The 17417-nt window shown below is 37.6% G+C and overlaps 1 protein-coding gene across 1 annotated transcript in view; it reads left to right on the forward strand.

Moving 5' to 3' along the window:
- zfhx3b (zinc finger homeobox 3b) overlaps positions 1-12799 on the forward strand; it is a 298590-nt gene extending 285791 nt beyond the window's left edge. Inside the window, 1 exon segment of the mRNA XM_028809792.2 lies at positions 7320-12799. Within this exon segment, the coding sequence (XP_028665625.1) occupies positions 7320-9121 (1802 nt within the window). The 3' untranslated portion in view covers positions 9122-12799.
- The last annotated feature ends 4618 nt before the right edge of the window (positions 12800-17417 follow it).

A 17417-nucleotide genomic window follows, 5' to 3' on the forward strand; every position in this document is an offset into this window, starting at 1 on the left:
TGACTCTGTATAAGAAATTAAAAGTTTATGCATACAGTGTATCAAGCGGAAAAAGGACCTTCAGTTGAATCACAGTTACAGTCATATTGCCTGCTTGGCAGTTTTGATGCATCAAAATTCTTTTTATTTTAAATAGAATTTCAATTACTATTTTTTTTTTTTTTTTACACATAACATATAAATGCGTAACAATAAATCACCAATTACTCATTGTATTTTACCTGGTGACAATTTTAAGTTCTTTTTACAGTACTCAATTATTCATTGGTTTTGGAAAAAAATGGTTTGAAACAGAACATGTTGACTATCATCCAACTGATGGTGGAATCACACATTTCGAAACAGACTTATTCTGCAATCAAACAGTAGTCAAACGTATTTCTGAAATGTTCATCTTTAAAATGAAGACGGAAATAAAACAAGTGTTAAAATGGCCCCTGCTTTAACTTCTCTACTCTGCTGTGCTTGTAGTAGTCTTCATTTCAGTACTCCCTTCATTGTTACCGCTGTAGTCGCATACTAAACTGAGATCTATTGTAAAGTCTACAAATGTTTCTCTTCAGTAGATGTACAGTACAACAGTACAGTAGAAAATGTCCTGTACAGTGTAGGCCAAACATTGACACTCTTCACCACTGAAAATCAGTTGCTTAAACAATGCCAAAAACATATTTTTACAAAAAATCTGGATCCAGATACTGCAGGCACCATTTTATTATTTATATTACAGACTGCCTAGTCCATTCTTTTTAAGGTTTCTGCTTCAGATGCTGCCAATTTTAATATTTTGCACCAGTTCTTAATACACAGGGACCACAATACTGGACTAAAAAGTGTGCATTCTTATAAATCATCAGAAATGTCTAGAATTACACTTCAAACACAATGCAAGAACAGACAAGGTGCTTCTTCCTGGAATTACTTTATAACTTACTGACTCTATGAAGTTTTTAAATCATTAACAGAAAATATTAAAGCTTTAATACAATTAATAAAATCTTTAATCTGACTGATAGGTTTATCAGCTTTCCTTGCCACAAAACACTCTATAAAGTGTTTTATAGACTTTCTGGTGACAAGTTGGTAAGTAATACAAAAACTCTTAGTAATAACTTTCCATTATAGTGATTTATGTATTGGCATGCATATAGCCATCTTTGCTAGGATGTTAATATGTATGTGCATTCCCCTATGTAAGATAAACTTAATCCCAGAATAGCTGCTCAGTTAGAACTGTTATCTCATGGCTCTGTGGTCTTTTGTTTTATTCTCAGCCTGAGCACATGCTGCGGTCATGTAGCTCCCAAATTCTTTAGTTTCCACATCCTTTAGAAAAATGAAAGTTGCTGAGTGTGAGCAAAACCTTAAGATGGAAAAGTATATAGTATAAATGGAAATTAATTATTATTAAAGCAATACTCCACCCAAAAATATTTTTTATATGCTACTTACCCCATGTACTTTGTATTGCCATTTTGAAATGAAGAGTTGCATAACCCCCACCCCATTAATTGGTCAAGAGTCCTGCCTTTAGTTCTAAAAGTGCCTGCCATGAGGCTGTAGCTTCCTGTTTATGATGTGTTCTGATTAATCCAGAAGTTTATACTTAATATATTAGCAAAAAGCATGAGTTTTGCATGTTTTCTGACATGCAGATTACACGATGAGTAACATGATTTTTTTTTTTCCCCCATGAATGTTTTTCACATTGCTGGTCGTTGTTGACTTCTGTTTTGTTCTACTTGAAAACATGAAATAAAATATTTTTCTCTGCCCCCACAAAGTACATGGGCTAAGTTAAAAATATGAAAAAATATCATTTTGTATATGCAGTAGTATTCCTTTAAAAAACGAGAAGCCTAAAATATAGAGAAGATTTGGGTAATACATCCGAGAATATTAAATTACAGTACTGATTCAGATGAAAGTTGAACCAATTCTTAGTGAGGATATTTGGGCTAGAATAAGCAATACAGTGAAATAGACGTGACTCTCAAAATGTGCACACAGAGCTGATATAATGTTCAAAAAAGTACTCTTAGATAGGGTTGCTATATAAATAAGGAATGTCTTAACTGGGACAACTCCTCAAACAGTAGAGTGCAAGAAAATAAACTCATAAAATCAATTAATAATCAGTTTACACTTAAGCTTCTCATCCTGTTATTTTAACAAACTATCTAAACGTATTTTGATATGAAGAAGACATAGTTTAGAGTACTTAAAGTTGCAGAACACTGTCATCATAATTTAGTTAGTTTCATAATGTTCTGATAGAGTAAATAAACAAAAATTAAAACTAGATTTAATTTCAGAAAGACTAATAAAAATAATGCCCTAAACTAATATATTGATGTCTCTGGTGATGGTAGAGGAACAATGTTAGCTGCAGTGTTTAATAAGCACATGACTGTAATAGGGAATACAAAAATGCCAGAAGACACACATAAAAGAGTATTTATAATAATGCAAAAGATAATCTATCCTTTCAGTATTCTATCCTACGTAGTCTTAGAACAGGGTGCCAGTCCATCACAGGCCCACACACACACACACTCATACAGGACCTAGATTGGGAGTTGGACATTAACCAGGCACAAGATCTGTGAGACATTAATGCTAACTAATGTCCTACCGTAAATGATACACATTCAAACATTCAACACTACCATTAACATGATTTTTTTATTAATTAAACGTTTGAAAGTTTAACATTTTACCACATTGTGCTGTGAGGCCATGTTTGTTTTGGTGCATTTGTGGCCTTCTTTAGGAAATAGTGTTAATGTTACTATGACAACACTCCCATCATGCACTAGGAGGTTGCGACTGCTGATGTCATCAGCGCAACAATATTTAGATTGCTGCTTTGAATTCTTCTTTATCTGATATCTGGATTCAAAGAGCGTTACATGTGTTTATTTTTGTTTAAAGTCTTCCTGGTTACTCAATTCTTGCTTGTTTTGGTTAGCATTTAGTGAAAGAACAATTTGACTTTCTGGTCTTCAACTCTGGCATGTATTATTTGACCATGTCTCATTCTCCCAGCCCATTTACATAAAATCTTCTTTTTCTCATTGAGAACAGAATAATAAGGGCAGATTGCCGCATCGTAAGTAAATTGAAATAAAGAAGTGACACCAGCACAGTATTTGCAGTTATGGAGGGAGTAAGGGTATTGCAGTATTGGGAGTATTGCAGCCATTAAAATCTGCTACTTTACATACTCCACTCAGAAATTATATTTATCTGTTACTTTACACCATGTTTTTTGTAGTGATGGCTGTTATGTGGAAAACAGAGATAATAAAGTTTCACATACTACAGGCTTCAACAGAATGAGAGGTAGTCAGTACTAAACAATAGCAAACTAAAAGTCTGAATTAGTGTAAGCCACCCTAATTGGGGTATTCATAAGAAAGACTAGGGGGCTCTGCCCCCTGCTCGCTTCGCTCGCCAACCCCTGTGTTTGGTTAATCCATCCATCCATCATCCAACCTGCTATATCCTAACTACAGGGTCACTGGGGTCTACTGGAGCCAATCCCAGCCAACACAGGGCGCAAGGCAGGAAACAAACCCCGGGCAGAGCGCTAGCCAATCGCAGGGCTCGCACACACACCAAGCACACACTAGGGACAATTTAGAATCGTCAATCCACCCAACCTGCATGTTTTTGGATTGTGGGAAGAAGCACCCGGAGGAAAGCCACGCAGACACGAGGAGAACATGCAAACTCCACGCAGGGAGGACCAGGGAGCGAACCCAGGTCTCCTAACTGTGAGGCAGCAGCGCTACCCACTGCAACACCGTGCCGCTGTTTGGTTAATCGGATATACAATTTTAAAAGCTTTTTTTTTTTCTTTGGAATTGTTTCAGCTTCATTAGTTGCACTTTTTACTTTAAAGGTTTATTAAAAACAATATTTGGAATTACCTTTTCTTCAAGATCGCATTGAATTTTGAATCCGTTTTTGGAAATACATTGTGACAACGCAACGTATAATCACCCGTGAGTGAATATTGTTTCTGTTTCTCTAATAAATAATCCAACGTTTTCTAATGGTTGTCCCTTTGATTTGTTAATTGTCGTAGCAAAAGCTATTCTCACAGTAAACTGTAAACATTTTAATACGAATGGCATATCACGATCTCCTTTGGTGTCTAATGTTATTCGCGGAATATATACATCACCTTACTTGTCGCCTGTTAAAATTTGCATCGCTTCTCCTTCATCATAAATATACACCTGACCGAATTGTGTATTCTTTGAAATTAAACTTGTCGTTGCTTTAACTGTTGTGGGACGACCTTGCTTTGTCCTGCTATTTTTTCAATTACACCTGGGTCTGATGATTAATCACCTTTTGTTTGCGCTAATGAGATCTTTACTATCTTTTTTTTTTTTTTTTTGATACTGTAGCGACTGATGTCACAAAAGTTTTACTTGAACAATCGCTGACTTCGTAACCCCAAACACAACTGTCTAGCACCGTCTCCGACCCCTCCTCCCCCGGGTCTCGCCTCCCCCTTACCGCATCAATCAGTACCTCACTATCAGTCTTCCATGCTGTACTCCGCCCCCCTCAATCGGACCTATCAGTCACTTAAAACAAAAAAGGCTTCAACCTGCTGGCGAGCTGCCTGTTCTGCTTGTTGCATGTCGTTGTTTTAAGAGTCGGGAGCACATTGTGCGTGTCTGCCAAAAGCAATCCAACAACTGCTTAGTTAGAGGTCTGTGGACTTGTTTTAAATGATGGCTCACTGATTTATCTCGCGTGACGTTGTAAAAACAATAATTGTCCTTTATTTCCGGCCCGGGCGTGGTTAAATCTCTTTCTTGCAGGACGTATAACGCTGCTCCCATTTATGAAGTTCTAATCTTTTAATTCTGAGCCCTATTGGACATGCTTTGTTTTCAATTCCACTTGTTCTGGGCTGATTATCACTTTCCTTATTTTCTAAATCTGCACCTAGATTATTGTTTTTCTTTTTAGCATTTTTTTCTCTCCATCGCATTTGGCTCTCTTTTCTCCGCGCTTTTCTTTCGTCTTCGTTTAGTCGTCGACATTTCATTTCTACCCTATTCATTTCATTTCTACCGTATTGACCTTATACACTTTATATGCACTGAGAGCCATGAAGCTGTGTGTGCTGCATGACTGCCTTTACACTACTGATTTTTTTTTCTGCCCGTGGTCTTATCTTGTAAATAGGACGTATCTTGCACCGTGGCAAGTGTCTTTGGTCTCGCTGGTCTTTAAAATTGTCTTCCGAGAGGATCACGTATCGTAGCCTTGCATTTGCTTTCCATTCCAGAATTTTCTTTTATATAGAGAGAGATAATGAGGTAGAAGTAGATAATAAGCAAAAACAATTACATCAAATATTTGAAATACTAAATTGTGTACTTTACAATTTAAGTGTAAATATTCTCTCATATAATAGAAATCTGTCATTTTTCACCTCCGATATAGGTCCTTAGTGACCTAGATCCTCAGTAAAGGATACAAAATAAAATTATATTTGTAAGCACTGACCTTGAAATGGCCTGCAACGATACTCCACATGTATATATTTCAAATATGTTATTTTTAACCTTGTAGGAGTAACTGTTAGAGGGCCAAGACCACTCGTAAAGAATCAAATATCAAAAATATTATCGTATTTATGATCAGCAACCACAAAATAGCATAAAACAACATTCCACGTGCCTATATTACCAATCCCCATTTTTTTCTTGAAGTTTTGTGAAAAGGAGTAACTTTGACCCCTGATATCCCATTAGGGGATCAGCTGATGTGGCATGCACAGCTTCAAGCCCTCCTGACCAGTGCTGAAGAGACACATTGGTTTACTATTTACTTTGTAATTTCCTGCAAAAGATATGTAGTCTAAAAAATTTACTTTTTTGGGGTCTAGAAACCCAAACATGGGGTGTTTGCGTGACTGGGGCAAAAAGCTCAACATCCTGCATAACTAGACTTCAAGATGAGTCTTACTGGCTTATCATATGTTAGCATTTACACATACTGGTCAATCAGGAGACACTGAACAAAATAAGTGATTTGAAGCATATTAAAACATTCATTTAAAATCATATCTAACCAGTAATGGCTGCACATTACTGTGCAGTGAGTACACTTGACTTGAGCATTGATAATTTTCATACTTTTTCTCTGTACATTTAGCATTTGTTTGCTTAGAGGTTGATGCACTTGCTGCTTCCTGAGCAGCTCTTCTTTTCTCCACCCTATTGGCCCGCTGCTTCTCCTCTTTTGTCGGCATCTTTTTGCGTTAAAACTGATTAAGTCAGTGTTTGTGTTGTAATTACTTAGTACGTTTTCTTTAATTTTTCACTTAAGCTGGCACTTAACTCTTCAATCTGCCTCAAGAATGATTTAAAATATGAAGAGGTTGAGGAAGTAACGTTTAAGGTGGTAGGGATGAGAACGGCGCCCATATGCATGTGCCGCACAGCCGCCCTGCTGGCCACTGCCGAGAGTTGATTCTATAATAAAATAAAAATAAAAACAGGAATAACCTTAGAGGTCAATCATCACCCCAAAAGCGGACAGTAGAGGTCACGTAGTATATGTGTACCAAATTTCAGGTCAACAGGTCAAACTGTTTGCGAGCTACAGGTGATTTAAAATCCTGGACAGACAAATGGACAGCCACGGTAGCGTATTATATAAAAAGATAAGGTGCATGTCAGTGATCCAGTCATATGCTCACATTGTCCAAGACACATGTATTTTCTGCTAAAATATTGTTAGATAAACACTTTCTGAAAATCAGAGTAGTGCTTAGAAGTGAAGTGTGTTCAAGAGTATTGCAGCTTTTACATTGAAGAAGGGGCTGTTGACTAATTAATGACACTTTTTGTTTGCTGCTGTTCAGTGTTGACCCTCCATTGGACCCCATTGTATGATAAATATTACCATCTCAACTTTGCAGGGAAACATGACATTATTTTCTCTGCTATCACTGCAAACAACTGACATAAAATATAATTTCTGAGTAGAGAATTCATTTAACAAGTGGGAAGGAATGTATTTTAGTGTATCTTTCCATATGACTTGCACTAAGGATCCAAAATAAAAGTCCAGATCAAACTTCAATGGATCACTCTGAGCCATTTCTGGAACATGCTTTGAATGTGAATTGACGTGAATTTCCCCTTGGGATTAATAAAGTATCTATCTATCTGTCTGTCTGTCTACAAAAAAATTGTATGATACTGGGACATGTTTGCCTATAAAATGGTACATTATTGTTATTGTCATCTTAATGACTTTGTTTGCTTTCTTTGTTCTAGCTTTAACGTCTCCAAAACCCCCAAACCTTCTGAGCATGCCTGGAACAAGTGTGCCCTCGCCCAGCCTTCCAACGTCAGGACAGCCCAACAAAACAGCTACCACATCCCTGGCCTCCCCAAGCCCAGCTCAAACCAGCACCTCTACTCCACATCCTTCTGCAACTGCATCCCAACAAGCCCAGCGAGCTGAGCCTCCAAAGGATCGTGATATTGAAAGAAGCCGTGAGAAAGAAAAGACCAAGGAAAAAATGGAACAGCCTCTGCCTGCTGCTGTGGGTTCGGCTACAACCCCCTCTAGTGCTGCTAGCAGTAGTATCAAGAAGGAAAAACTTGAAGCAGCTGTTTCAGCCACATCTATACCTACCCCAGGAATGGAATATGTGGTTGACCCAGGACAGCTTCAGGCTCTGCAGGCAGCCTTGTCGTCAGAGCCTACTGCTTTATTAACAAGTCAGTTCCTCCCCTACTTCATGCCAGGTTTCTCTCCTTACTATGCTCCTCAGATACCTGGGGCTCTGCAGGGGGGCTATCTGCAGCCCATGTATGGGATGGAAGGACTGTTCCCTTATAATCCTGCTTTGTCGCAAGCACTGATGGGGCTGTCTCCAGGATCCTTGCTGCAGCATTACCAGCAATATCAGCAGAGCCTACAGGAGGCACTCCAGCAGCAGCAACGACAACTGCAGCAGCAGCAAAAGCAGCAGCAGCTTCAACAACAGCAAATCCAGCAACCCAAAGCAAGCCAAACTTCAGCTCCTCCATTAGCACCGGAGACCCCAAATAACCCAGATCACAAAGAACCTGCCAAAGATCCACCAAAAGCTGAAGAGCAAAAAGGCTCTCCTTCCTGTGAAGCCTCCTCTTCTTCTTCCTCCTCCTCCTCAACCTCCTCCTCCTCCTCTTCTTCTTCTTCTTCTTCTTCTTCTTCTTCCCTTCAGAACCATCCTTCTGAGCAGCACGAGACAGAAAGCAAAAGTGCGGAACCTCCCCTTGACCAGTATATTGTCCCGAAGGTGCAGTACAGGCTGGTATGCCGCAAGTGTCAAACCGTCTTCAGCAAGGAAGAGGCGGCAGCCAGTCACCTAAAGTCGATCTGCTTTTTCGGTCAGTCTGTGGCAAATCTGCAAGAGATGTTGCTTCGGGTCCCCACTGCCAGTTCCGCAGCAGGCAGCAGCTTTGACTGCTTAGCCTGTGAGACCACACTGGAAGGGGATGAAGCCCTGAGTCAACACCTGGAATCAGCCTTGCACAAACACAGAACAATCAAGCGATCAGCCAGAAATGCCAAAGAGCACGCTACTAGTTTATTACCTCACTCTTCAGCCTGCTTCCCCGATCCTAACACCGCATCTACCTCGCAGTCTGCCGCTCACTCCAACAACAGCCCCTCTTCCCTGCCAACAACAAAAACAACACCGTCGCTGCCCTCTTCTGTGTCTTCACCGTGCTCCTCTTCTTCTACTACCATGACAAATCCCCCACACGTAACCACCACCGGCAAGTCCTGGCCCCAGGCTCCCCACTCCCAAGCTTTACCTGGGAAGCCCACTAATTCTGCTTTCCCCCCAGTATCCTCACCTTCAACGGTTACCTCAAGTTCATTGAGCACCTCAGGGGTTCAGACCTCGATACCAACAGACGTCTATTCCGACGAGTCCGACTCTGACACGAGTCAGAAGTCGTCGGACAGGCTGGGCAGGCCAGCAGAGGAGCCACAAGACCCCAGCTGTCACAAAGACTGTAGTAGTAGTAGTCATAGTAGTAGTCTTGCTAGTGTAGGAACGGACTCCATCAGATTGTAAAAGAGCTTTCAATGATGGACAATATTTTAAAAAAAGTGATGTTAAAAATGTTTTAAAAATATACAAACCAATTTCAGAAAAAAAATGTGTAAAGACTAACTGCAATTCCAAAGCTTGTAACCAAAAATTAAATGTTAGTGGATTGTTTTCCCATATTAACATGCTGGTTTTTGTTTCAATCCACATACACACACACTCACAGAGAGAGAGAGACAAAAAAAGACCAATGCATGGCTGCAGGTAGGTCTGGAGTACTGTTAGCAGAAAGTAGCGACCACAAAGCGATCAGCCAGGGCCCTCAAACAAATGTATCTCTTGTTTTGCAAAATGGATCCCTGTTAATAGCACAGTAAAAGCCAGTATGTCGTGTATGGGAGAATAGTCTTACATTTACAGTTTTCTTGCTATCTAAGCATTCAGATACCAATGGCTTGCTAAAATAAGAAATAATGTAATGTCTATTTTATTCTCAGGTCAACAGCTCACAACCTTTTTCTGTTACAGAAAAAAAAAAATCATTGTTTTATACTTTTTGTTCCTAACAGGGGGAAAAAAGATTCTGTTTTTTAACAATTAATTTTAATGGGCAGAAAGTTTAAAGGAAAATATTATGATGGCATAGCTTTCTGGGGGATCAAAGGGTAGCTGATCTGCTGAATTTAAACAAACCGTAATTTCAAGGGGAAAATTAGCACTCCCACTTTACCCGGATACAAAGAGTGTTGAGGACTTGTAGGTTTAAAAAAAAAAAAAGAAGAAAAAAGGAAAAAAAAAAGATTTTTTTAAGAAAAAAACTTTCTGTATTTATGATAGATATGAACATTTTTGGTGTTAAGTAGATTGTTGCATTGGAAATGAATTTAAACAGTATGGTAGATTGAAAAAAAAATCTTTGTGTACATTTAGCTTTTGTATTGTCCAACTTAAATGCGCTTCATTTGATGTTGTCTTGATCATTCTGCTAGGATAGATTTAGGGGCAGTAACTGGTCTATATTTTATTTCTGTCCAACTCTCCTCTGTTTCTCACCTTTTTTTTTCACCTGACCTCCTATTACGTTTAAAGGGGGTCTCTTCATTTTGTAGAGACTGAATCAAGCAATTTCTTTGTGTGGGACATTTATGGGTTTTTTTTTTAATTTTTCCTTTTCCTCTTATTTTTTCGTGTGTCATCTTTTTTTTTTTTTTTTTTTCATTTTGGTTATAATAGTTATGACCAAAAGGAAAAAAAAAATACAACTTTGAGGTAAAACTTGGAAGAAGATATTAAATTATTATGTTATCTTTGTGCACTTAACATTTCTGTCTTTCTCTCTGCCTGTGTGGCTGCCTCCTCTTGTGCTACAAAGCAGACGCTTCTTCTCTGTGTAGTGTGGCTGCGGTCAGGTTTTTTTTATTTTTATTTTTCTATATTTTTTGTCTCATTTAAATTTATTTTTTTGTCATAGATGATAATGAAAGAATAATAATTCTCACGCTTTAAAACAAAAAGAAAATCCAAAGACAAAACACTTTCACCATTGGTGCATAAAAATGATGAGAAAAAGAGGCTTCTTTATACTTGAGAATTTGTTGCTGTTTTTAAAAGAAAATGACATTTAAGAAAAAAATAAAGGAGTAATAGCATCCAAGTTGCCATTTTTGCTTCTTGTGTAAGCAGACAGGTGGCTTTTTACGTAATATAACAAAATAAAGTAAACCAAAAACCAAAAAAGGGCACTTGTCCTTGCATTGTGGAGTAGCACCATTGTAGAGCCATTACAGTTTGTAAGATAGAGGTTTAAAAAGCTCTTTGTTAAACTTGGGGCACTTGTGTCATGTTGATCTAGACATCTTCATTTCTGTCACACACAAAAGTCATTTTTTTTTCTTTCTTTCTCAAGAAAATGTATAAGGTCTGGTCTCTGAAGACGTAAGTTTTGCTGCTAATGTAGTTTTTGAAACAAAAACCTAGCTGCATGCTCGTTTTGCTTTTGGCTAAGCTTTAACAAAACCAGAAAAATAAACCAATTTTTTTTCCTGCCTCTGCTATTTCCTTTTTTCTTTTTCTTTTTTTTTTTTTTCCTTGTTGCAAAACGGAACTTTGAAGACTGTGAATATGCTTTCCAAAGGACAGTTTAGATGACTGTCTTTTTATTTTTTATAGTAATCCAATGTTGAAAGCCAATGATCTGTGTTATTTGTACAGGGCAGTGCATTCCGAAGTGTCACGATGGAGAGGGATTTCTTTTTCTTTCTTTCTTTGAAAGACTGATTTTGTTTTTCTGTCGATTGCAAAGTGGCTATAAGCTGTTGGGTACACCTAACATATGTGTTTGCACAAAGTGCAAATCTGTCTCCACTTCTCTCTTTTTTTGTTGTTGTTGTTTTTTAACTTCACAAGTAATTCAGTAAGTCTGTGGAGCCAGGAAGCATTTATTTTACCTAATAAATGACAAAATGTTCTGAAGGGTGACCCCCTACTGGACAACATAGTGTAGACTGTTGAACAAGAGGGCTATGAGGACAAATCAGTTTGCTAGAAAGGCCACTGAAGAGAAGGCACCATTTTGTACACGACGAGGCTTTTTTCATTTTCATTCACGTGACTGACAAGCGTTGACGCTGTTCGCACAGACCGCCGGATTCAGACAGGGAGCTGTCTTTTATGAAGTGTTATCAAAGAACCACCCTTGCAGGTTTATTTTATTTTTTTCCATTTCTGAAAGTGCAATGGAGACCCAAAGATTTATTGTTTTGTTTTGTTTTGAAGGTATTTTGGATGGTAAAAGAATTTAAAGAAGGGACATATTTTTTAGAGGTTCTATAATTGAACTAAACAAACCCAAAAGACTGAAATACATTCTGCATTGTACTGTAGCCCCAGGTGTGCACCACATTCAAACGAAGTGCCACCACGGGTACTCTGCCCCGATCGGAATCGCTCTAAGACAGAAAGCTGTGATGTTTCTTTTTTTATATTATTTTTTTAAAACACTTATTTTACGCCTCCTATCGGCACACACCCCAAAATATGGCACTCTCTCATAAAATAATAAAGATGCGTACAGAGAGAGAGATGGAAGGGAAAGGGAAAGAGACAGAGAAAAATATCAATAGTCAGCATGGCAGTTTCTCCTGTTTTCTGCGTTCAGTCTGTAATTTTCTGAAAAATTAAACGTTTTTTCATGAAATTGTTTATTTGTATGCTACTTTGTTTATATATGTTACATTTTCATCATATAAATTGTTATCACTTTAACACTAGCTTTATATTTGAAATACTGAAGTTTGTTTTTTTTTTTTATTATTCTTTTATTTGTATTTTTTTTTATCTTTATATGATGACTTGGCCACTTTATTGTGTTTTGTTTTCTGTATTTTGTGTTTCAATAGACTGTTTAAATTCTCGTTTCCAAAGTGTATTCTGTTTGGACCAGCGTTCAGACAGAAAAGAAAGAACTGTGTGTGACCCAGGAGAGCCTTTGTTCAGTTTATCTGATTTCATTTTAACGACTTGTGGTTTTTATTTTATTATTATAATTATTATTATTATATTTTTGTTAAGGTATATTTTGCATGTAAAAATGGCACCAAAAGTACTGAACCGCAAAGCTGGATAAATACGGAGGTGAAAAAAAAAAACAAATTTATATTTTATTTGGATGTTGTTCTTTTTTTTTTTTTTTTTTTTTTTTTTTTTTTTTTTTTTTTTTTAAAGATTTAAGCACTGAGCATATTTTTTTTTCTTTTAAATTAAATATATGAATGTGGCCAAAGCTTTATGCAGTTAAAAAGATGTAAGGTGGTGCCCTCACTCAAGAGTACATTTTATTACGGCACAATACACGAGATGACAGCTGGATACTTTGAAAAGAACTGTCAACACAGGTTGACTTACTTGATTTTCACTGACATTTTACAAACACAAGGTATTGCTCTCAAAGAAATCTGTTGCCCACTGTGAAAATTAACATGTATACATATATATATATAGATATATTTAAAATAAGACATCAACTTTTTTTTGTTAAAAAAAAAAATAAAAAGAAATAACAAAGAAATTATTTGGGTGATTTTTGGCAAGATGATGTTGAGTTTGTGGGCAGTTCAAACTGGGCTGGTTTTGCTGGCTCCAAGATCAGAACACTGTTAAAGATGGCAAACTCGCTGACTCTGGAGCCCAGTGGTACAATAGACGTACAGAAAGGAAGAAAAAGTCAACAACCTGCAGCGGCATTTTCTGCAAGCCCTTCTGTTGCAATTCTCTTTTTATGTTGGATGCGGAGTTAAAGTGGCAGAGAGGTTCAGTGTGTTTTTGGTTTTTGTGTTTTTGTTTTTTCCTTCTTCACATTTTTGTCATTTATTATTGGGTTTCATTTTTCTTTCAATTGTCAGCAGTGTTCTCCAGTCAGAGAGCAGCTTTCTGGTTGAGTCAGCCTCAGCTGGTCCGGTATAGAGTGAGTGTATTAAAATTGCATTCCTAAGAAGTTATTAAAGAGAAAAAAAACTAAATAAAACACAAAGAAAACCAAGCAGTTGCTCCAACTAAAAGATGAACTGTTACGTGGAGCCCAGATCCTTCAGCCCTTTTGTGACTCCTGGTGCCACAGTTTAATTTTCTTTTTCTTTTTTTTTCCTCTCTTTTCTGAGCCACATACCTGGTGGCTCGGTGGCTCCAGTTTGCCCACCTGAGGGTAGAAAAAAAAAAACAGCCTTGCAATGTACAAAAAGAGCAAGTTAAACCAAAAATGTTGTTCTTGATGTCTTTTCTATACTGTAGTCTTGTTAGCTTTTTTGTTACTGTAATTATATGATGAAGATTTCAAAACTGTACCAAATTACATGGAGAATAACATACAGAAACAAAAACCACGTGGAACTTCAAACTTTTAAAGAAAAAAAAAAAACTTTTGTCACAAAAAACCTTGTTGTCCTAGTTAAGTTGATTGTAGATGGTAATTGAATATACTCCTTTGAAAATATTTCATCAAGTATGTTTCTTGCTCATTGTGATACATTAAAAAAAAAAGTATGAGCAAAACCGGTGCTGGATCCTGTGTTTCATTGCCCAATGCCAACAGTGCTCATCTCTTTTGCTCACTTGCCTGATTGCATTGCTGTGACGAGTGCACAAATGGGATACTGCGGAGCAATGAAAGTTGAGTGTCGTGGGGAATGCGAGTGTGGAAGGTGCTGTTGTGTAGCAGTGAGCACTAATGAGAAATAATGATAAACCTGGGTGTGAATCTTAGGAGTGTGGGTGCGACTGGGTGGGACAGTGAAAATGTAAATCTGAGTGATATAAAGCACAACTGGGTAGTGCGGCACTAGTAACTAAATGCTACCAGTTTTTGTTAAATTTAGCAATAGCTTATGCAGTGAAAGTCAACTGTTTAAATGGGCTGGGAACTGTTTTTGCAATGAAAATATCTGTGTAAAGCATGTTTCATAGTGAGCAAATGTTTTTTAAAATAATAAAAGACCAGTATTAGACAATAAAATAACCAAAGTCTTGTCATGCCACCACAGGCAATCCTGACTCTCTCTACCATCGACTGAGCATTGGGCACAGCATTGTGAAAGACACTTTGGTTTCAAAACACTTTGCAAGCACAAATAGTTGAAGTGAATGCAGATATCATCGGAAGAATCAAGAATGATATACGAATGGCTCGACCAAAATAAATAAATAAATAAATAATGGACAAACAGGTAAAATTACCAGAAAATGCCTGAGGGACCACTGAAGCTGTAGGTATTCATTCCAAACCAAAACCCAGCATATTAACTTCTTTCCTGCTCTTATTCTGCAATCACAAAGATATTTATTGACTTTTGTATGAAATTTTGAAACCACTGTAATCATTGTCAAAGACTATAATATTCTTTTTCTGTGGAGATGCCTCCCTTACTTGTGTCTGAATGTTAACATTTCACAAAGAGAGAGTAGACATTAGGGGAGCAGCTACTTGTGTATCATGTTTATCTGTCTCCTCAATAGCAAGCAACAACATAAATGAATCACACCAGATATGACCAGGAAAACCCATTCATTTTTGTGTATAAGACACACAAATGCTTGTTAAATCCATATGATGTAGGGTGATTCCTGACAACGTTTTCTACTGTAACTCAGAGAAAACAAAACATTTTTTATGAAGATAGTGGCCCAGTTAAAGTTAGGAATTGGTTGGAATGAAGATCTACATCTAAAGTGGTCCGCAGCCCCAAATCCAAGATCCAAATATATGTGAAGGATGGGATACAAAAGTCCACTACATGACCAGTGCACTGAAGGTGAGTGCCATATAATCACCAACTAAGAGAAGTTCCAGTTGACAGACAGAAGGCATAAGCAAAGAGCTTGAGCTGATGCAAGCCGTGTCATCCCCCATTAAAGAAATACTGGTGGAAGAGGCTAAAACAGCAGGAAAGTACAATTCTTTTTTTAAATTATTATTTTTAATGTAATCAGAGTTAATACTTCTGAATTCAGCATAAGTTCATTAGAATTTTGTAAACTCTTTTATGGGGTGCAAGGCTGAAGAGGTTCTTTCAAAAGGCAAATTTGGGGATCACACTCACAGTCTGTTTCTGTAATTACTTCAAATTGTTTAGGTCATTTTTTTTAATTCATTTTAAATGAATTCTTTAAAGCATGTAAAAATAGATGCATAAAAATTCCAGGCTTAATGCATTGTCTTCTGCACTGGAAACAGTCATAGACAGAGTTAAAGGAAACTTTACTCTGGAAGAAGAAGAACTGGAGCAACCCCAAATTTTAGAACTCTCAAGGTGCAATCAAAGCCTGTTGTACAAATGTAGCAAAATAATTTGAAAACATTTTGTCTTGAATGCCCCTGTCTCAAGTTACACCACTGACCAAGTTTTTCTGCACTGTCATGCAATGAGTCATGTGTAGTGATGAGCGAAAAGATTCATGAAAAACTGAATTTGGAGAGAAATGCAGTGTTTCTCTTTGCAAAAAAAACTTGCAAAACAAATTGTGTTCCACTTTCAATAAAATGTACGCCATTGACACAAAACGAACGATTTTTAGTCCTGTCTGGGAAGCTTTTACATGCTTAGTGCAGCTTGCTTCTACCTATCATCTAATATTTAAATAAAAATCCATAAGGAGAAAAACAAATGACTGGACTCATTTCCAGATGTGATTTTACCGAGTAAACACGTAAAAAAGAAATCAAAATAAAAATAATAGTGATCGATTCCAAACGAGAGACAAGAATCGAAATCAAGGACAGAGAAAGAGGTTAAAGCAAACTAAACTCTAGAGAAGCTAAAAAAATGATGGTGAGTCAAGTTAAAGTTAGAAAATGGGATTTATTAGAAAAGGGAACGAACCTTAACAAAACTGATAAAGTCATTTCTCAGTGTAGTCTCCACCCTTCTAATGCACTTGCGCCACCTGCCTGGAAGTGTCTGGATTCCAGCAGAACAAAAGGTTTTGTCTTGTCCTCACAATCACTTGTGCACCCGAGTTATTGTCAAACACTACATGCCAAGGGATACTACATTCACTAGTGCAAGTTACTGTGACTTGTTGAAGACCAATGTGAAGCCTTCTATTTGACTGCTGTCTCAAGGAGTCCTTTTGCTTCAAGACAATGACACACTGCTAAGAACACCAAGGCTTGTCTGGAGAAACTGAAGTTTGAGGTATTGCCACATCCTCCTTATTCGCCAGATTTGGCACCGTGTGATTTCCACGTTTTTGCACCACTAAAAAAACATCTGGGTGGTCGTCGATTCAAGACAGATGACAACGTGAAGAAACGAGTGGTTGCGAGGACAAGACAAAACCTTTTATTCTGCTGGAATACAGGCACTTCCAGTCTGGTGGCGCAAGTGCATTGACGAGTGGAGACTACATTGAGAAATGACATTATCAGTTTTGTTAAGGTTCGTTCTATTTTCTGATAAATCCTATTTTCTAACTTGAGCTTGACTCCTACTGGAAATTGTGATAACTATGAGATGAAGGCTTTTTTTATCCACAGATCAGATAGAGAAAGGAACCTCCAGGCACCCTTTTTAACCATCGTGCTGTTAACCTGCAAATCACAACCTACTGTAGGATGCCATACCTAGAAATGTGAGAATTGTAATGAGTCAACCAAAAGTTGACCATGACACACAGAGTCCACTTGCCAATTATGATGATAACTTTGGTGATTGGAATCCTAAAGATGCTTCTGAGTCCAAAAAGAAGCTTGAAGCACCACAATGCTAAGAGAGTACATATCCTCTGCAATCAAGAAAAAGGAATGGACCCTTGGTAGGTAATGGGGAAG

Source organism: Erpetoichthys calabaricus, chromosome 9 (assembly GCF_900747795.2).
Source record: "Erpetoichthys calabaricus chromosome 9, fErpCal1.3, whole genome shotgun sequence".
Taxonomy (NCBI): domain Eukaryota; kingdom Metazoa; phylum Chordata; class Cladistia; order Polypteriformes; family Polypteridae; genus Erpetoichthys; species Erpetoichthys calabaricus.